Source organism: Amphibalanus amphitrite, unplaced genomic scaffold, assembly GCF_019059575.1.
Source record: "Amphibalanus amphitrite isolate SeventyFive unplaced genomic scaffold, NRLGWU_Aamphi_draft 001434F_arrow, whole genome shotgun sequence".
Taxonomy (NCBI): domain Eukaryota; kingdom Metazoa; phylum Arthropoda; class Thecostraca; order Balanomorpha; family Balanidae; genus Amphibalanus; species Amphibalanus amphitrite.
The window spans coordinates 86,542-107,936 of record NW_024882927.1 but is presented as its reverse complement, the minus strand read 5'-3'; the positions used below and the strand labels follow the sequence as shown (position 1 = coordinate 107,936).

General features: G+C 48.6%; 1 protein-coding gene and 1 long non-coding RNA gene across 2 annotated transcripts in view; both read right to left on the bottom strand.

Moving 5' to 3' along the window:
• Positions 1-2,933: 2,933 nt before the first annotated feature.
• LOC122373034 lies at positions 2,934-4,155 on the bottom strand. Its single transcript, XR_006254964.1, has 2 exons — positions 4,068-4,155; positions 2,934-3,751 (listed from the first exon to the last, which is right to left on the bottom strand). It is a non-coding gene; the product is annotated as an uncharacterized LOC122373034 (long non-coding RNA).
• Positions 4,156-7,627: 3,472 nt separating this feature from the next.
• Positions 7,628-21,395, bottom strand: part of LOC122373032 (protein trachealess-like) — a 51,475-nt gene continuing 37,707 nt past the window's right edge. Inside the window, exons 3-13 of the mRNA XM_043350765.1 lie at positions 17,943-18,178; positions 16,119-16,198; positions 12,614-12,703; positions 11,567-11,720; positions 11,212-11,333; positions 10,709-10,902; positions 10,397-10,503; positions 9,914-10,061; positions 9,527-9,645; positions 9,149-9,288; positions 7,628-8,901 (exon numbers count right to left, since the gene is read on the bottom strand). Of these exons, the coding sequence (XP_043206700.1) occupies positions 8,302-8,901; positions 9,149-9,288; positions 9,527-9,645; positions 9,914-10,061; positions 10,397-10,503; positions 10,709-10,902; positions 11,212-11,333; positions 11,567-11,720; positions 12,614-12,703; positions 16,119-16,198; positions 17,943-18,178 (1,990 nt within the window). The 3' untranslated portion in view covers positions 7,628-8,301. The remainder of the gene's footprint in view (positions 8,902-9,148; positions 9,289-9,526; positions 9,646-9,913; positions 10,062-10,396; positions 10,504-10,708; positions 10,903-11,211; positions 11,334-11,566; positions 11,721-12,613; positions 12,704-16,118; positions 16,199-17,942; positions 18,179-21,395) is intronic.

Here is a 21,395-nt window from a genome sequence, read left to right as displayed (position 1 = left end):
GCCTGTGGAATAAATACACCGTTCTTATGCATTAATGACTGAAGTAGGGTGTTGCATGCCTACACATCATTGGCGACTATTTCGTCGCAGAGAGACGGATCGTGCTACGTCATTTTTGTGTGGTTAAACTGCGTTACACCAAGGCCTCAGATTTTCGGCTTCTTTGGCCAGAAAAAAAAACAGAATGCTCTCGTTTGATAGACAATTCGGCTGGATGCTGCGCGACACCAGTCAATATACCCTTGAAGAAATATGAATAAAATATTAAATGAGCACGAAATGAGCATTAACAGCTAAATGACCGTGGTGCAGGTGCACGGAAAGTCACAATAGGTATGTCGATAGCTAAACACAAAATAGGTACGGAACTTGGGTGCCCACCTCGATGAAAAATAGCACCACCCTAAAGAGCCATCACAAAAAGACGCCGATTTCTACCCCATTTATACCCATGCCTATTGCCGATTCCTAGCCCATATGATGTATAATGTATTTTGTCGTTTGGCGTATAGTAGCATAACATTTATGAAACCATTTTCAAGGCAAAATCTGCTGACAAGTCATGCCTCGAATACCTTTTCCTATATACGTTGCTGTGCAATTTAACAGAGCTGGGCAAGTGCGTTCCTTTAGTGCGTTCCTGCGTTCTTCCGTACCTACGTACGCACCGCCCTTTTTAGGAACGCAAGAACGCAGGAACGCAAAGTTTTTCAAAGGAACGCAAGTAAGAGGAACGCACCACCCGAAATTTTGAAGCGTTCCTGCGTTCTTGCGGAACCACCCGAAAAATTATATTGCTGCCAATGACCTATGTGTCAAATGTTTGAATCTCGAGTACGTGTGTTTACCGGTAGAGGCGCCACTTGTCGGTCGAATCGAAGAAGGCTTGCTTAGATTTAGTGGTGATGTTTACTATTCGATTCGGTTTCAGGCATTAAATGTGTAAAGATTTTTAGTGGTGATGTTTACTATTCGATGCAGTTTCAGGCATTAAATGTGTAAAATAAATATGATAACTTTTACTCAGATACATCTTTTAACTTAACCCGCGCCCCGTAGGGCTACCGGCGGACCTTACCACCCGTAGGGGGGGGGGCCGTTTCGGCCCCCCTAAGATCTCGGAAAGTTACCGGCCATCATATATGTTTAACAATAATGTCTATTGTTTTTAAGCAGGTCGTATTTTTGTTGAAAACCCTACGGATGATATTGGTAAAACGTATTTCAGATATTCGATTCGGAAAAGAGATGTCGAGTTGCTTTTCGGCCCCACGTCGCCATTCTGGGTATTCTGTGATCGATTCGCCCCGTGTTTGGTTGGGCCCGCGCCGCGTGGTTCGGCGGTATTTTTGAGGGAGGAACGCAGGAACGCAGGAACGCTAACGCACCGAACGAAAAAAAAAATTGAGGAACGCTATTCCAGGAACGCATTAACCGCGGCCGGAGGAACGCAGGAACGCTAACGCACTACCGAAAATCGAGGAACGCGCCCAGCTCTGCAATTTAAAGCAAACTTATTTCAAAAGGTTGTCAAATTATCTTTCTGTGCAAAAAAAAGGAATAAAACGATGGCTGTCAATCCTTGAATATCTGAAATATCACCAACCCTTATTGAGTCCGTTAGCGTTAGTCCATCCCATGCCATCGCCATAAAGACTGTTGGTGCACTAGCGAAATCCAAATGAATCGATTATTTACTGTACATCGCACAATGCATATGAGATCACCATGAATACTTAATCATTATCAAATATCATTGCTGGCGCTGCAAACTGAAAACCAGTACGAAACGCAGCTATCGGCGACGTTTGGTGCCTGTTCATGTTCGTCGACGCCTTAACTCACGAGCCGCTGGCGGGGGGGGGGGGCATTAAGTTGCCCCCCTCTACGTTTTGTGGAATATGTCCGAAACCTGATGAGCTACGAGCTTGAAACTTGAGATAGCTTCAAATGAATACCTAGGCAATGTTTGACGGAAGTCTGGTGGTTGTAGCACTTAAGATGACGTCACAGTGACATCATAAAGCTTTGTCGTTTTCCAATATGGAGCGTCTCTGATGTCACTCAGCATGAAACTCAACTGTAAATGAACTAAACAGCACCTGCTGTCATGCTGACACATCTAAGCACACTTCAAACTAGTTCCTGACCAATGACCGGCCCTTTATATTCGGTCCCATGTATCAGATACACCGTGAGGAGACTTAAGAGTCGCAAATCTATAATTTGACTTCTGACGTCACTGTGACGTCATTTCATATGGGACCAACACAAAATTGGAACACAACTTTGGCTAGGTATTCAGAAAGATGTGTGCAAATATTCGCTTCTCTATCTCTTCGCGTTGCGACGATATCGTCGCAGAAGTAAAGGAGAGTGGCAACTATATGCCCCCCAGCGCGCTAGGGGGGGGGGCACATTTTTCCAAGAGCTGCAGCGGTCGGCGTGTGGCGCGGAGGCCCAGCGACCGCCGGGTTAAAAAGGCATCGTAAGATAACTGAACCTAAAGCATTTTCATAGGTATTGAAAATTTTGCCTGGGCTAGATAATCTCTTGAACAAAATAAGGTAATCGTTGTCCATCATATAACCATGGTGTAATACATGTCATTTATAACACTATGATCTATTAACGAAAATAAATTGAGAGAGTAAAGAAGATAATTCACAATAATGTTAGCATTTGCGCAGTAACTTTTGACGTTAGGTTTGCTCGAGCTGTGTTTTGATCGATGAACATCAGACAACACGGTAACCCGGCCCTTCGCCCTCCGCCCTGTGCTGCTTTAGAGTTGGCCTTCCTGTTTGCTGACTTATGGAGTTGTCCTCTGCCCCACCACCGCCCCGAAACCCCTGCAGGGTCCGCCGCGAGACAAACGATGTGCTGCTTTTCAGCGAAGTTCTACCGTGCCTCTTCCCCTCAAAATAAAGACATAAATTTCCATTACTTTTATTCAGCAGAAAATATCGAAATACTCCAAGCAGTGCCTTGATCGATTATTTTCATAACACGCTTTTTAGTGTTTTTTAGTGATTCATAATGTCAAAATTTAAATGTTCATAATAAGACTTGTTATCCTTCTGTGTCAAATCCCCACTGACTATCAGGCAGGGCTAAGGTTGGGTCGACATGGGGTCACGAGGTCAAGTTGAGATTACTGGTCAACATATGTCGTTTGACATCACAGATCAGTGTCGTTCTCGGGGCAGCCTGTGGTCGGATTCAGGAGCGTTCATAGACCCTGCCGCTCACCATTTGAGGCACTTAAGCACCCCCTTAACCAGGCCGCACCCGCGGCATCCCTTAGGGCAGCGGGGACGCTGTGGGCGCGGTCGGACGACCGGTCTAAGGCACCTAGGCACTCGGGTGCAGCCCAGTTTGCCGCAGACGCGGCGAAGACGACACACCTCGCCCCGACGGCAGCGGGGACGGCACCTCAGCTGCGGAGAGCGACGCTGACGGCGAGGGCGGCCGCTGGAGTTACGGCGACGACGGTTGCCGCTAGTGTTACGACGGCGGCGACGGGGGCCGCTGGAGTTACGGCGGCGACGGTTGCCGCTGGAGTTACGACGGCGACGGGTGTCCGGACGCGGACGGGGCCGGGGTCTGATGGGTGTCGGGGACCAGCAGCGGCGCAGACAGCCAAGCTGGCAGCAGCTGGCTCCGTTCCTGCAGTCCAAGTTGCGCCGGCAGAGGCTTTTGACACTAGCCGGCTGGCAACTTTTGGTCAGCGGGCATCGAGGCCGCGACACTGAAACGGAAAGGGTGAGGTCAAGTCATCAGCATCGTACTAACAAGTAGGCATGTCTAAAAGTAGGTATCCAATGGAAAAAGTACATGGGTGATAGCGGTACGGGGCCTAATAATACTACTAATAATAAGTGTTAGGCATCGCTCTGAGATTCCTGTTGCGAAGTTGCCGCACGTGAGAATAAATTACCGCATTGCGATACATTTTTTTAGATATTTCATTGAGTAGGTCAAATCAGTCAGTCAGCCTCTGTCAGTTTTACCGATGCGTTATACGCACTTACGAAAAGGAACTCTAATAGGTCTCCAGTACGTACCAAAGGTGGTCCCTGCCAGGGCCACCAGCGCGGCAAGCAGCGTCAGAGCCGCCAGCGGCCTCATGTTGGCGGAGCTGAGAGCGGCTGTGACCGACAGCGGGCGCGGCCGGGTTATATTTCCGGCCCAGACCGACCTGTCAGCTGTCACGGGTCAGCTGTCACAGGTCAGCTGATACACCTCACCGCCCCACCTCAGCCAGCTGTTAGATCTAAGGTCAGCTGACAAACAGTAGCCAACATTTTCTTGTCAATCAGAAATGTTCCTTGGACGGCTGGTAAACAGCACGGTTAAGCCGTTTGACCTGTCAATCTTTATAATTGAGCCGAGCGGTCTTAAGTGCGTTAGCCGGAGCAGGAAGAATATGCAGTACCTTCGAGTACATTTATCTTATGTCATTCAGAGCAAAACATATCCCGCTTCTTTACTGAGATTTTATTGTTATTTGGTCAAGGCAAAGGCGTGAATTTGTTTTGAAGTAACATTGCATTATGTAGTTGATTGCCTTTATAAATTGACCCTCTTCAATCTCATAAGTTAATTTGTTTGAAAAATATGAAAGATACCCAACGAACACAATAATTACGAAGTTATGAGACTCGCCACTCAGTCTGATTGACCCATCTCAATTCTACCCAGCTCTTGGTGTTCCACCGGTCTCTTTCATAGTCATACCGTCCCCTTTCAGGCCTACCGACCATCCCTCAGTGTCACAGGTCATCCCTTGGTCCTGCTGTCACTGTCCTGCCGGCCCTCCCCGCCGAACCGTCCGCTGCCCCCGGTCCTCCCTATATCGCACTGTCCACCGCTGTCCCCGGTGCTGCATCGCCGTCACCTGTCTGAATCTCTCCCCATCTGCCGGGAACAATCAGGCGCCAATTTATCCATTATTATTGTGGTGTGCCGTTTTATTTGCCGGCCTCATTTGAAATAGATGTCCGGCGATAGGGCGAGAGTCCGAGAGGCAGTGGGGCGGAAAACTGGTCACTTACCGGCGGCCGGCGCACCTGCCCCCTCCCCCTCCCCCCGCGGCCGAGTGGCGCAGCTGTACCGGCACGTGGCAGACGTGGCGCCCCGTGTCGGGCGCGCCGTCAGCGGCACGTGCCGCGACACAGAAATATGTAGATTAGGCGGCACCGGCCCGCAGTGACGGCAGCTAATCTGTTGTCCCTTCATACAGCTTAGGGAGCGTGTTTGATGCCGCTGACAGTCATGTCATGGATTAATATGACACCCATGACTGTGTGACAACTGACAACGATTCTGGACTTTGAAAAGACATGCATGCCCCCCCCCCCCAAATTTGATACACTCAACCTTCAGGGTGCAACTCTTCCCCTTCCTTCTTCTTTCTTGATTTTATCTTTAAATGTTTCAGCATATCGTCCTTCATAATCAACAACCGAGAAGAAGCATATGTAGGTAATCGACTTACATATATTCCACTTTCTTTTACCTATATTCTGATATCGCCAATAGTTGAAACTACCGGCGAGATTCGGTTGTGTTATCTGCATCTCCAATCCTGCAAACAAATCAGTCAAGCGATAGAGCTCTGAAACATTTTAGTGAGCGAGAGCCAAGCGTTGAACCAGTCTTCCGTAAAAATGCCGGATTTAGTGCAAGACTACGAACGTATTTTTCAACTACATGAGTAGCAGCTCTAAGATCGTAGAGCTGGCTCACTGGCTTACAAACGTTGTCAGTGTGTGTGACGTCGTAGCGTTTGGTGGCTCGTCTTCTATTTATTAGTGGGTGAGGTAAGGCGCCTCGCTCAGTGGAAACTGTGGCCTGAGTGTAATAAAGGAGCGCCGGCACACAGGTGGCCATGGCGCGTGCTGGAGAAACAGGGGAGGACATAGAGCGGAGGGAGAGGCTCGACCGGTGGGTGGGACTCTCCGACAGCAGTAAATACAGGGTTGAAGTTTGACAATGTGACAGGTGGGGGCTAGCCTGACAGCGTACTATTTATTTGTGCGGTTGATGTGCTATGTTTGAACGGATCGGAAGTTTCTTTATGTCTTGTCATCGTTTTGAATGGACTATAATTAGTTTACCGTTATTTGAAGCCATATTTAAGTTTTATGTGCTTCGTAAATCTTTAGCCGTCGCCTATAAACCTCGCCTGGAAGCTATCTTAACCCTCGCCCATGTAAGGGGGGGGGTTGGTGCAACCCCCCCTGAGGTTTTTCGGTAATAGTGCAAAAACGGCGGCGCGCAGCGCCGCCAAATTTTGGGTACCTTATGGAGCAAACCTTGCGCATCTTTTGATAAAGAAAAAATTGACCGGGTCATGTCAGGTCACGGAGTTATGACGTCACAAAGGGAACAGCCTCCGGCCGGATTTTCACAAACTGAGTGCCAACGCCCGAGGTTTCCTGCCGGTGGTACGGAGATCGGTTGATGGATCGTGATGAAACTTCCCATGCATGTTGGGGCAAGTATTTGCTATCGCGTGGTGCAAGAAAATTGACCGGGTCAGGTCAGGTCACGGAGCTATGACGTCACAAGAGGAACAGCGTCCGGTACTATTTTTGAAAAGCGCCCGAACCACTATTTTGCTAATTCTTGTCACCTCAATGGGAATATGCAGCAATATTAGCTTCTATAGGGAGCAAATGGACCTCCCAAATCCAAAAATACAATCAGATTTCAAAAATTTAAATTTTGATTTTTCGAATTTCTGCCGCCGACTGTGACCTTGCCGACTTCCGGCGCTCCCAACGCGCCATTTTTAGAGCTAGGGAAACGAAATACATACCAAACGATAGAGAATTGATCAAGGAACACGATAGTGAAGGTTTCAAGTCGATATCTCCCACCGTTTTGCCGCAATCGCCGCCGAAAGTGGAAAAAAAGTCAATTTTTCCGAAAATTTGACCTTTGACCGGTCAAAAGTAGGTCAAATGTTGACCTAGGACCAAAAAATATACCACCAATCGCGAGATCTCGGCGAGAGCAATCCGTTGGTCTTTTCCGCTAAGCTCTACGACGCTCCGTTTTCAAACGCCAAGGGGGGGTCGCACCAACCCCCCCCCCCCCTGCATGGGCGAAGGTGGCAGATCGCCGTTTACGGGCGAGGGTTAACAGTTTCCGATCAACAAGGCTTGAATTGGTGTGCCGCCTGCCTTCTCGTCAGTGCGATCAGTACCTACCAGTATACAGCTGCCTCTTTTCCGTTGGGAGCCTGGAGGGCGGCGATCTTTCCGTATAAAATTGTCTAAATATGAAGACACACACACGCTGTGAGGTGTGGAATGGGATGGGCACAAAACCCGGATATTTTGCTTCTATTGATGGCCACTGGATTTAGCAACGTATTATTAGCGTGTCCTGTCTTTTTTATGTTACGCCTACCTATGCGTAACACAGTCCATTACTGCCTGTATCTCGGTTCTTGACCTGAATAAACAAAAATTCGAGAGGTCAGGTATTTATAAATAAAAAATAGCGGTGTGGTTTCCTTTCGTGTCTGTTTTCATCGCTCTTTGTCAATTTTAACTATTATCACTGTCGTTTGTATTATAAATACCGAGACGTAGCTACACATGAAAGTACAACACAATATAAAAATGTATAAAAGTTATCCAAAACCTTGCATGTAGCTAAGTACATCGGGCACTATACTAAGTAATACATTCTTATTCAGAGAACACACTGAAATCCAAGAAGTAACGCACTTCCAATGTGTACTTACAATCACAGATCGTCAAAAAACGGTAAAATTACCTCTGCGTTGAACGAGCAGGACGAATTCATATGGCACCGTTTATGCTTCTAGTCGATAGTGCCAGTCAAGTATCCTCGCGAATTATCACCTGCCACTTATATTACACTATCTATACCCAGCAGTTGCGTAGGAAGTCACCAAAGCACTGTAAACTGGTTCTCCAGCTTGCTTGTGCTACAACACAACAGAGTATTATCGATTTAACTCATCAGCACCCAGCCCAATCCAAAGCAAGGCACGCAACATGAAATTCAAAATCCTCCATATAAATGGCACATTTGATATGATTTTCAACAACCAGCCAACGTCTTTCTAAGGCACCTCAATTTAACACTGGCACTTGTGACGTAATACAAGCTCAGTCGCCACCACAATTGGTCCCATATCGTACGGATCGTACGCGCACCCAGCGTATATCGGATGAAAGCACAGACTACGATAAAGTATGTGCGCGCACCTGTGGACCTCAGCCCACCTGTGAAAACGTCCGGTGTCGGTTCCGGCAGCTAAGGCACGAACCAGAACGACCGAATCGCCTCTAGCGGCGGCCGCTCAGCCGAATGGGAGCTGTGGAGCCCGTGGAGCACGTCCCCAAAGGCCGGTCCCAGCCTCGGCGGGGACCTGCCGAACGGTTGACCGTATGGTGACGGCTCCCGACTCGGCGGGGAGCGGTCCGGCCCCGGGTCCAGAGGAGACCTGTAACCCGAGCCGCGCGGACCCAGTCCGGACCCCGGGTCCAGCGGGGACCCACAGACCGGCGGCGGCTCCTGAGGGGACACGGAGGCAGGCGGTGTGAAGCCGGCCGGACCAGGCAGCGCCGCGCCCTCGGCCCCGGCTGGTGGTGGTAGCTCAGTCTGTATGCCGGACCTAATGACGGAGCGGCGGGCGGCGCCGGCCGGCGGGCCGTGCCACTGCTCCGGACGGCAGACGGTGGAGGGACCGCTCTCCTGCCGCCGCCGCCGTCGCCAGTCCCCGCAGCAGGTGGCACCCGGCGCACAGCCGCCGCCTGGCGATGAGGCGACGGAGCTGTAGTGGCGCTTCTGACCGCGTGGCGACTCTGGTGGCTCGTGGTGCTCTGCTGGGCTTGTATCGCAAGTCAAAACCATCTGTGGAAAGGAGGCCAAGAGGTCATATTGACGTCTAAACACCATTCAGAGAAGTGGCGAGTACAACAATAGCCTACCAGACGCTGCAACTGTACGTACTTTTGCTCGACTTTCATTGAAAGATATCATCAGATGTCTTCGGTGTTCCTGTCTCAGACATAAATTAGGAATTAAGATATTGCAATGAAATCGAAAAACAATCCAAAAAGGACGGCCCAAGCCTCCAGTGAGCAGACGATTGACAAACCTCCATCTCGCGTTTGACGGCGGTGTGGGGATACCCGAGGGCACATCTGCCCTCGTCTTCAGCATCGGCCAGTCCCTTCCCCTTGTGGCCACGATTAGCCCCGTCTCCACCGGCCAGCAATGTCTCCCCTGCACTCTCCGCTGAAACACAGACACATGACGCATCAGCTACGATGGAACTAAGACTTCTAAATATATAGACCGTGACTTCTAAACTTAGACTTCTAAGTAGACATATGCAAGAAAGGGAATGACCTAAAAGGCGTCGCATTGCAACTAAAATGCAATGGTCAAATAATAAGTGAGTGCACCGGCTATTTCACACTGAATGGAGAAGAGACCAGAGAAGTGAAGTTCCCAGTACCCTGCGCCCACTTACCGGTGTCATGCCGCCAGTGCTCCGAGATGCTCTGCTCGCTGGGGTCACCGTCGGTCTTCAGGTCCAGGTGGTCTCCGAGGAGGGAGCTCTCCATGACGGTACCGGCGTGCTCCGGGTGCCTGGACAAGAATCGAGGGTTAACTGATGAACGGTACCAGGGTTTTAGGAAAGCAGAGGGTTCGCAGATGGTGTCACCATCACCTTAGGAGTTGCCTATGCGCAGGTGGATGCTTCACTGCGCAGCTCGTTTTGATAAAAAGGACACTTTGCGATAACTAGGAATGGTAACTAGGCACAAATAGCGCCAGTTTCTACAGAGACCATGTTATCATGAACAAAAACACGCATCATATCAAGAAATATCCGCCTGCGGTGCCGCCGACTCACGAGAGGACGTGGTTGACGCAGATCACGCTGGGGGGCTGATCGGCGCGGCCGTGGCCGACCACAGTGGCACAGGTGTGGAGCCACGTGTAGCCGCCGGTGGGACTCAGTAGTCGGTAGTAGCCGGTCAGTACTTGACCTTTGGTGAGCACTGCCAACATACAGACATAGACATACCGGCAATAGGCATACCGACACACATACACACAGCCAGTCAACACTTTCCCTTTGTTTTGGTCAGCACTGCACAGCCGCACACTCAGTGGGTGGCCAGTATGTTTATGGGAACAATCCGTACATTGGCCAGAAAGCACATTGTTCAATTAGCTTGCACTTTCCCCTATATTCAGCCAGTGACCCTTGCAGACCCACTAACTGCAACATAAACAAAAAGATACACAAAATAGCACCTTTTCTCAAATATCCCCCTAGGTATTACATTCAGTAATCTTGCAACTGGAATATTATGTCGCATAAGCTACTCACGGTCTTGGTGTGCCTGTCTCAGCTGGGCGACGTCTGCTCCATGGCACAGCGAGTACAGACTCCGTCCCACCAGACTCTCCGAGGTAAAGTCCACGCACGGAGGCACCCTGTAAATCACACGCAAAAGGGATCTTCAGAGAGGAATTTAAGGGATCAATGTCAATTTTTTTCATTTCAATCTTTTACTCCCATTGTTTATATGATAAAATAAGTTTTCAGACAAGGAAAAAAACATCGACCCGCATCTGATCTGGGCTCGTGACCTGACGTTTGACCTGGGTACGTGACCTGAACCCGTGTTCACTGACTGACCTGGGCTCGCAGTGGACGATCCGCAGGTCAAAGGTGAGCCGTGTGACGAACGAGTGGCCGTCCAGCCGCAGCTCGTGGACGCCGGGCGGCGGCAGCGCCACGGCCAGGCCCACCAGGCCCAGTAGCGGGGTGGAGTTGCCGACTGAATCTGCAAGGTCGCCGGCCGGCCGCAGGCGGCACTGCAGCTGCATTGCCTGCGGGATGACAGCGCGGAGGGTCGGTCGGCAGGTCAACCAGCCTGGTGGCGGATCGGCAGGTCGACAGGGCGAACGGCTGCGGCAGGTCGGCACGCAAACCGACAGAGCGGAAAGGGCCCGGGATTTCAGTCATCGTATCAGTATCACGGCGAAAGAGATTTCGCATTTATCACTGAAATTGAATGAATGACAGTGAGACCAAAGTTACGCAGCCTCCACTCCCCCCTTAAGTGCTTTTAAAACCAAACAAGCGCATTTTACACAGCGGATCGTCTGAAGCGTCGTGTTATGGATGATGTGACGAACCCTGTAGCCGGGCGTTTTGAAGTGGCAGCCCCGTTTGGTCAATGTGGACTTCAGCCGGACACAGAGGGCTCGCTCTAGACCTTCGTATCCTCCGGTTGTCTCCGCCGTCATGGCTCCATTCACTGGAAACAGAGAGCCGGTACAGTTTCGATGCTGAGGCAGTGAGCACATGTCAGTTGCTTCCAGGCGATCACGTATCGCTGAAAAAGGCGACTTTGGATTACCACGCCACTCAGGTTCATGTTGAAACTGTATTATTCTCGACGTGGTCCTGCGTTTCTGTGGTGATTTCAGTCCTCACTTTCGACGACTTGGGGCTGTGTATCTCCAACGATAGTCCTCTCTCCCTACTCACCGTCCGGGTTATGCGTGCCCACCGGTCCGGCGTTCTGCTCGCCGGGCGAGGCCAGGGGTCGGCCGTGGCTGAGCGCCAGGCCGGCCAGCTCGGCGAACTCGCCGTGGTCCTCCGCGTGCAGGTAGTCGAAGATGCTGCTGCCGCACATCTCCACCTGAGACGGGCGGGCACGGATACTGTCAGCGGGCGGCGGAGAAGTCAGCGGCCTTGAGGCCGTGCTCCGTCTTCCGGCTTACGCCTGCATCCTATGAAGCACCATTCGCTATAATCCTGCCGTTGTTGCGTTATTGACAGCTTTCAAGACCTCTACGAAAAAGAAGCAGAAGCGCCTAATTTATTTAACGTGAAACTAGAAATGCTTACGCAGCACAACTCTCACGTACGAACTTTACTCTCACTACCAGTTTTGGGCCTGAACAGCTCCTCTCGCTGGGAGCTGCTCACTAGGTGTGGTCCTGGCGGGGAGCGGCGACAGATCAGCCGAGCGGCCATCACCTTCATCAGCATCCGCCGGCTTACACACAGCCCGCGCATATCATTACGGTCCGGGAACCGCTGGAGAGATACATGGTTTGCTGGACAGTGGCCGCCAGCCTAGCAGTTACCGCACGCCGCACGGCGTGTCTTTACTCAGGTATAGCGTGCGGCGTATGCAATATGCATTGTGCAATATGCCAGCCGATTTATGGGCACCTCTGAAAATGTTCGATGTCATGATGTTTATGGTATCACATTGGTGTATTCGCGACCATTCTCATGAAGAAGCGGTACCAAGCCGCAAAAGGGAATGTGGTATAGGCAGAACCCGGTTGCCAGAAGCAGCCCGTCATCACGGAACGTCTTAATCAATCGATGTTTTTCATATTCATACCATACAGATGTTTAGTTCACAGTTTGAATGGTTCATAGTCATTGGTTTCCCAGCCATGAAGCCAGGGATAGCGTCCGTCCGTATAGCCGAGAGGTAGTCAAAACCAGCGAGCAAGAACGTTGACCTAAGAGAAGCTCTGTGACCTGACATTGAGAAGCTCAAGTTAACAGACTGACCTGTGAAAGCCCAAGGTATATGGACACCGTTTCCGAAACGTACAGAAATCTTCCATCCGGTCCAAGTGAAAATGCAAAACCGTCCAAACTCTGAAACACAAGAACAACACAAACATCTTGTCAGACAGGGAAATATATTAAATGCATCATGACTGCTTGCCAAATTCTATTTATCTTCAAATTTCGGCCTAACAAGACCTAGTTATTCAGAGCCAAAAGGGGAGGCATCAGGCACTAGTTATGGCGACGGTCACCACCGGTTCTGAGCCCGTCTCGATGGACGGACGGACAGGTCCGCTTCCCCAGCCAACGCGGTCACCCCTCCGAACAACTTGAGCCTGCTCCTGAGGAACTGCTCGCGGCGGTGGAAGGTGACCACCCAGCTCGGATCGCGGGGTTATCGGCGCGAGGAGAAGGATTTGACTGTCCTGAATAGTGATGTCAATTGCGGAAAATCGGAATACCGATACCAAACCAAATACCAACCAAAACCACGGGAAAATACCGAAACCAAACCAGCTTGGGAAAATGAGGGAAATACCAACTTTTTACCAATTTTTTAGCCTCTTAAACATTAGTGAGGATTTATGATACCAACAAAATACCAAACACATTACGATTGAAATACCAAATACCAAGTTGGTATCGGTTTGGTATCGGTATACCAAAAAGTTGGTATCCGATTGACATCTCTAGTCCTGAAGATGGCCGGAACGGTGAGCATCAAGTTTCATGTGAAGTCGAGTATTACTCAGCATCACATTTCAATACGATGCTTTCATGTCAAAGGGATGATCAGGGTAAAAAAAAAACGGATTGTTTTGGCTATAGGTATAGGGGCATTCCACGTCAAGTGGGACAAAAAATGACGATTTTGAACCTCACCTCCTCTGATTTTTGCGAAACATTGTGAAACTACTCATCTATATGTGAAAAGAAAGGAGACATTTTTGGTCAAGATATGACGTCACGTTTCCGAGATATACGTCATCAAACATTGACTTAGGCAAGGCACATTGTCATCTGTAAAGCGTCATAACCTTTAAAGTTTTAGACATATCACCATGCGACAAAGTTTGAAGTGGAGGGAATAGATCAAGCTTTAATTTGAGCATCACAATATTGACGTCATTAACTAAGTAGTGAACATAATTAAAATTCAAAAAATAAATTTTGAATTTCTGAAAAATGGGTACCCTTCGATTTCGCTGATTTTTTCATATTTTATTCTCCCATACATTAGCTACATCATATAAAAAAATCAGAATGAGCCGACGTCTACGTAACTGTCTTTTGGACTTCGTAATGTCTGGCCCTCGCGCGTTTCGTTTTAGCAACGAAGGAGAGGCGCTACCCGGAGATGGTTCTTTCTACCTTAAAGGGACCCTCCCACCTTCAAAAAAGTTTATGAATTGGCATGAAAGTGATGTCGCTCGGTTCAGAAAGAGCGAAAACGAATATCTACCAAATTTCACCGAAAAATATTCACCGGTTTTCAAGATATTAGACTTTTACTCTTGTTTACTTTTTTGGGGATCTCCGCTGTTTCTAGCGACTTTATTTTAGAGGTGCGGCGTTTGCGGCAGATGTTGCGCGCAAATAGCTTATACCACCGCGTGCTACAAAACGTTTTAGTCAAACATTTAAAAATCGTTAGATATCTGCGCTGACGTCACACATTCAGAGGGGTATTCCTAAGCATTAGCCCCTCTGAATCAAAATGCTGCAATTTTGAAATTCAATATTTCTGATTTAAGGCATTTCTCGATGTTGTGAGTGCCGAAACCGGTAATTGTGAGCCAGGGACCCCATTTTGGCTATCTCAACTCAAATCTAATGTTAAGGTGGGAGGGTCCCTTTAATCAAACCAAAGCAAACCTGACCTGACCTGACCTGACCTAATCTAACACGCATAAATATGTATAGCCATCACGGCAGTTGCCGGCTGGTCAAATGCTACTTAGATACGAACACTAGCCCTCACGAGTCACGACAGTTGCCGGCCGGCCAGATGCTACTTAAAAAACGAATGCGTGTAAAGTGCTGCAACCAATAAACTTTCTTCAAATATAGCCTAGGTATTTATTTGAAGCTATACCAAGCAATAAGCTCATATCTTATGAGATTTCGGAAATATCACACAAAAACGTTAAGGGGGAAACTTTAGGTATATCCCAGCGGCTCGTCGGTTAACCCGGCAGTTGCTGGGGTATTTCGCCACCCACCGTTTGCTGGGGGGGGGGGGCGTTAAACGCCCCCAGCCGATAACTCGAGAACCAATAGGCGCAGTGAAACGCACGAGGCGGCAAACGAAATAGCGCGACGAGACGCTTCAGATGAGTACTTTAAAGTTGAATTTTGAGGTCACAGGTCGGGTCAAGGTCAGGTCAAACACCTGAAATCGGGCTTTCAGTAGCATGGACTTCAGGACTTCGCAATGGGCGCCTCTCGCCATAAACTCTGCCAAAACGGTGCACAATCCATCTTATAAGGCCTACAAGAGTGTCAGCTCCATGTAGGGGTCAGTCAAGCATAGGTCAGGGTCAAGGTCAGGTCAACCGGGTAGGCACATATCCCCGAAAATCAAAACTGATATTCGCAGCCTGTGACACATGTTTTATAGGTAATTTGGGACGTAGAACACGATGGTGACATTCATTTTATCATATGTGTACGTGTTTGGCTCAAAAAGTTCAATTTAAGAAATTCATGTATCATGGTCGTGAAGTAGTCACGAAAAATTGCCAAGATTCAGTTCAAGATTATGGAAAATGCGGAATGATAATCAATAATCGAAGATAGCCATTTGATTGACCATGGTATTGGCAGTCTATTGGCGTTTACGGCATGTCTGTATGTCTATTCTGTGATTTTATATGATTTTTTTGAACATATGCCGTTTTTGGTCGAAAACTCAGAAATCATGACGTCACTAAAACCTCGATATCTCAAAAATTTTCCGACCGATTTTTTTGAAACTTTGTCACAATAAACTTCAATCAATTCCCTACAGGTACCCAAAATTTGGCGCGCCTGCGGCGCGCCGTTTTTATGCTATGGCCCGGCGAAAAAAGTGGGGGCGTTTAACGCCCCCCCCCCCCCAGCAACTCGCGGGTTAATGTCAGCTGCTGGAAACAAATTTTTAATTGTATCCTTTCAGCCGTTCCCACATCATGGCATGAAGAGCTCCTCTGGATCTCCTCATGTGAGTCGCACGTGGCAACTGGCACGTGCCGTAATAGGCACTCGTTGGTTTTATCAATATCACGATACAGGGCAGGGGGATACTTACAAATACTTACAATACTTTACCCTTACAAAGAAGACTGCTCAATGTTCATCAAACAGGCCTTGTGTCGATAAAGGTCGATCAAAGCCATTGCGACGACTGGATGTGTCGTAAAGTTCAATTTTCCAGGTTATGTTAGGCCACCAGCACTGATTTCGGCGGACCCTAATGTCTATGTGATATGTAACCCGCTGGTGGTGCCCATAGGACACCTACCTGCAGTATGTGCGTCCCCTGGTGGTGGTCATAGGCGTCCGCTATTGACGTCGGGACGCCACGAAGACGAATGTGGGGACCTGCAGAGGACAAAAGTCAGTTGCCGATATTGAGACCGAAGCACAAGCAGTATGTATGTTACAGGCAATGTGTGGAATCAGGCATTCTATAGAATGCCTAGGCATTCTATAGAATGCCTGACCGACCAGGCATTCTATAGAATCCCTAGGTATTCTATAGAATCCCTGACTGCTTAGGCATTCTATAGAATGCCTGGCTTAAGCTCCCAGGCATTCTATAGAATGCCTAAATATTTTGATTGTCCGAAACACACTTCGAAAATTAGGGGTCAGTGGCAGTAATGCTATTTGTTTACCTAATTTTCATTGTTGGCCTAGGCCGGTCGTCACCTCATACCATTGCAGGGCAATGAGCTGAGAGGAAGCGAGGGAGGTATTGGGCTATGCCGACCACCAAATGGTGCGCCGCAAGCAGCAGCTGATCCAATTCCGTTGGCACGGGAGAGCCACGGCGCAAGGCACGCGGGAGAGTCACAGGCCAACCAGTCGCTTAAACGGTTACCCTCGGAGGATTATGCTGCTACAGATACGAAGCTGCATTAGAAGAGTGTTGGCTGGGAGGGTGGACCGTAGGCTTGAATCGAAAGTGATTGCGAATGACGATGGCTTTGTTCTGATGTTAGAAATGAAGATGAAAAATACACCAAAGGCCACATTTTATGTCGTTATAAGCACTTCGTGTAACGACTCTCAATATACATACATGGACAGCTCAACCTACACCGTAATGTCAGAGAATAACCTGAATAAATGGTTCATTATTCCACGTCTGGGCGGTGGCCCGGCCGTAACAAGAGCCGGATTAGGTGTTGTTCGATCTCCCCTTCCAGCTTGACTTCTGGGCCATGCGGTATTCGAAAGGTCGTCAAAGACTCAAAATTATGAAATTTTACTTCAGTTCTTCTTTGGCAATGTTCGAAAGGGTGCCATTTCTAAAACAAATAGCTAAGCCATTTTTTAGGTCAGCCCAATTTTTGTCCATTTTTGGCTCGTAGCCGTTTTCTCCAGTTTGACCTTAAATCAATTCCTTAGAAGGCAAACACCTCCAAAAATGGACGATTTGCCAATTTTTTTCTGTGTAATTTTTTTTTACCAAAGGCGTTTCCGATATTGACATTACCACCATCGTCTTTCTAGCGTTAAGATAAATACTCTGTACTCTCAGAATGAAATCCTGATACAATTTGACCTAATAAGGTCAGATTGAATACCTGACCGGAAAATTTGACTGAATGAACATTTGACTGAATGAACATAAATAGCTGACCGCAAGGTAGCCTGGCAGAAAATAATAATGTTACATGTCGGTCTGTGCTCATAATCTTATACAACATACACTAATATGTTGGAAAGATTCGTGTATTTCCTAGGCATTCTATAGAATGCCTGAAAATCAGGCATTCTTTAGAATGCCTAGGGATTCTATAGAATCCCTAGGCTCGAAACTATCGAAACTATCCCTAGGATCGAAACTGTGAACAAGAGTTCACAAGTTTCGATCGGCCCTTTTGCAGCCACACGAGCATGGCATTGTTTCGAGGAAATCCTCAGTGAACATAAATGTCACCCTCGGGCCTCATTGATTGATCAGTAGTATCACTGATCTCAGCCCCCGGACTGGCCCCTTATCAGCCTTACCCGGACTGACCCCTCAGATCCTCCTGCCGGACTGACCCCTTGGCTCCTCCCGCCGGACTAACCCCTTACCGACCCCACCCGGACTGACCCCTCAGCTCTTACTGACCTCTCTGCAGGGCGTCGTGCGCCGGCGGGCCGTGCCAGGGCGGGTCGCCGCGCCGACTGAACTCCCCGATCTTCAGACAGCTGAGCGTCAGGCGCACGATGGAGGCCTTGTCCAGCTGCGAGGTGATGGCTGTAGGCAGTGGCAGCAGACGCGCCAGCTCGTAGAACTCGTGGTTCTCTTTGCCGCGCCGAGACCGGGCCGCGTCGCGTGACTTCTCCTTCCGCGTGTCCCTCGGCCTGACGGTAGAGTGGGGCGCACGTCAAATCACAAAGGACACATATGGTATTCCTACACTCTGGATTGTAGCACAGTGCGCATATTACAAATAGAGAATTATCTAAGAATTGATAAAAAAACATAAATAACAATTGAATATAATTATTAGCAGGCCCGACCAACGCAGCCATGCGCTTCGCACTTCGCAGATCATGGTCAAACCGTTTGGTGCACACTCGGCTCAGGGCCTAGTCAGCAGATATTCTCGGCGTATACAGACGCCATACATGTCTGCATGCACCCAATCATCTTGCACAATGAATTTGCATTATTCATGCACACCGTTAGTGACGGCGCAATCTCGTGCGAGCCTCCGCCACTTCCGGGCGCAGCGCTGCCCGCGGTGGGAGACACCGGCAGTGACATGGTTCCTCAGAAACGCGGCCACACGGCGACCCAGCGTACGACAATCGCCGGGTCAAGCACAGCCGGAGGCGCAAACAGCTGTCCATAATCAGCTGATGGCGGCAATCAGCTGTCTACAATCCGCTCAGCGCGCGTATTTACAAATTGCAACCGAGCTCCGCCGTAGGGTATTTTATTTCCGCCGTACTGTATTTCACTTGGGGGATTTTCTACCATACATCTGCCTGAGCTTAGGGTAATTACAATTTGTCGGCGACGTTAAAAAATGATGCACCTTTTTTCGCAGTATGGGATATCGCATGTGCATATTTCTGCCTTTTTGGGTGCGCTTTATCGGTTTTTCGTGAGTAACTCGCGTAAAAACGGTCCGATCGCGACGAAACTTTCAATGCCCCCGATTTTATCAATTTTACACCTACCCTGAAAATTTCATGACCCTGACCCAATTGACTTTTGACATGTGACCTATTTTTCGAGACCATGTTTGGCCCGAATCGCGATTCGGCGTATGTCGGCTCGCATTAGCCGCGCGGTTGCAGTTTTCACGTGGTTTCAAGCGTTGAAACATGTGATATGATGCTGGTCCCATGCATTAGGGTGGGTGTCAAGGTCACCTGAAGGTCAGGTCAGCTCAATGACCTTTGATGACCTCGGTTCCTTTTTCGAGTTTTACATGTTTCTAGGCTAGTTTTTGGAGCTGATTTCGAATTTAGCAACCATTTGAACATTACAGGGGGTGTAACGAAATTATCCGGACACCTTTCTTCCCGCTGCATAATTAAAAAGCAAAACAATCTGGTATTGGTACTTTTTCTTTTAACTGAGCTTGTAGCCACCTTTCATAAAAACACAGTGATGAATGTTCTGGAGCATTTCAGCCAATGGATTCTCCAGCACACTGGCTTTGATGCGGACCAACATCGTCTAAACCTGTGCCTGCGGTTGAGCAGTGCTTATGGCGGGTGGCCCTTCATACACCTCCTGCTGAACAAGAGCCGACAGGTTTTCGGACTTTTTCCAAGTCATAAGCGTCAGCCCAGAATGATTGAAGGTTCTATCGGCATCACCTGAGCCCTGATCGGCGGCCGGCTAGTACTCTTGCCCGCGCTCACATACGTGCACGTTACCCCGGCAACGGGCTATTGACCAATGAGAAGCGAGAAAAGTGTTACGTCACTGCGATTTTTCATGTATGTACCTGTGCCCCCCGGACGTGACGTAGTGTGCTCGCGCGCGTGCAGGGTCTCTGCGATCGAAAAAGAGCGCTAGCAGCGCGCCACTCGACGCCGCAATTGTCAAAAGCGGCGTGTTAGTATGCTTTATTATGAATGATGTGTGTAAAAGTGAGTTTTTGGGTTGTTTATTTGGAGGAAATGGTTGGAATAAATTAAGTTATTTTTATTTCTGTTGGTTGGAGTTGTTATTCAAAAGATTTCGGTCTATACCATTGATATTTACTGAAAATACCTTCGCTTGAATAAATTGCAGATATTTGGCAACTGAAGTGTTAGGTAAGCATAAATGATATGTAAAAAGGTAAGAGACGCCCTGATTATCATTTGTGAAACGAAAATATATGAATTTTCCTTATAAGACTCGCTCAATATGCTACTCCGCGGTTTATGCCCCGAGGGTGTCCGAGGGTTCCCGTTAGTTTGTCGTTGGCGCTCGGCTCGCGCGCGAGCCGACGTCACCGCCTGTGACGTCAGCTCGCGAAATACGTCATACCCTGCACACAAAATAGCCGGCTGCCGAACAGCGCTCAGTACAAGTTCAGAAGCAAACAAACATTGCGCCAGATTTCGTATGAAACGCGCCATCGTCCTGAAGTTTCTACCACAGACGGTAGTTCAACCGCAGCCGTAGTGCGAAAACCCCTGCCCACCTTACCCCACGGCGGAGCTCGGTTGCAATTTGTAAATACGCGCTCAGCGCAGTTGAACGGGATGTCGCTTTTGCACGGGACGGCGGCCTCGCTGGCACAGAAGACATCGGAAGATGATTCCGTGGGAGACAAGGAGCCTAATATGCAGAAACAAGCTTGTTAAAGGTCCAAGTACTTAGGCTAGTTAGTTAAATGGGACATTAGGGCGCGCGAACTGCAATGGTCATTTTGCGCTCATGGTGCTGCAAGTACCTAACTACCTTCTTGGTGTCGTAGGTACACAATGCATAAGCACAATGTAATGCACTTCGTTATGATAAAGAAGGGAATCTGAAATTTGGGGCTTAAATGACACCTAGGGTTTGATTATTTGAGCAAATAATTTTGTCCTTATATCAAAAAATATGCAAATGATGCATCCATTGTTCAGGATCGTAAAACAAACGAAAATACGTCATCGCTTATCTCAACTTAGTTACGGAGCGAGCGAAGCGAGCGGAGTCTTACGTAGAATAACGGAAATTTCTGAGTATGAGCGGCCGGCCGTGGTCACGCTTTTGCGAGGCTTATATCTCAGCAACCACTTGACCGATTTACATGCGGTAATTTTTGTGGGGTAGCTTCATTCCTTCTACCAAGTATTGGACTATTCTCGATGCATGTGGGTGACCCCTTATGCACGTGCCACGTGCAAAACGAAGAGGTGTCACTTTTGTAATTGTTGCAATATCTCAGTAACTACTTGGCCGATTGCGCTGAAAGTTGGCATGTACAGGGTGTAACGAAATTATCCGGACATCTATTTTTTCGCCATATCTGCTCGCACAGTTTCTCTTTTAATGTCAGAAGCTGGAAAATTGGATGAATGCATACCTCTGGTATCTGCTCTCAACTCAGCAGTGACCTGACCTTGCGAAACGACTCTT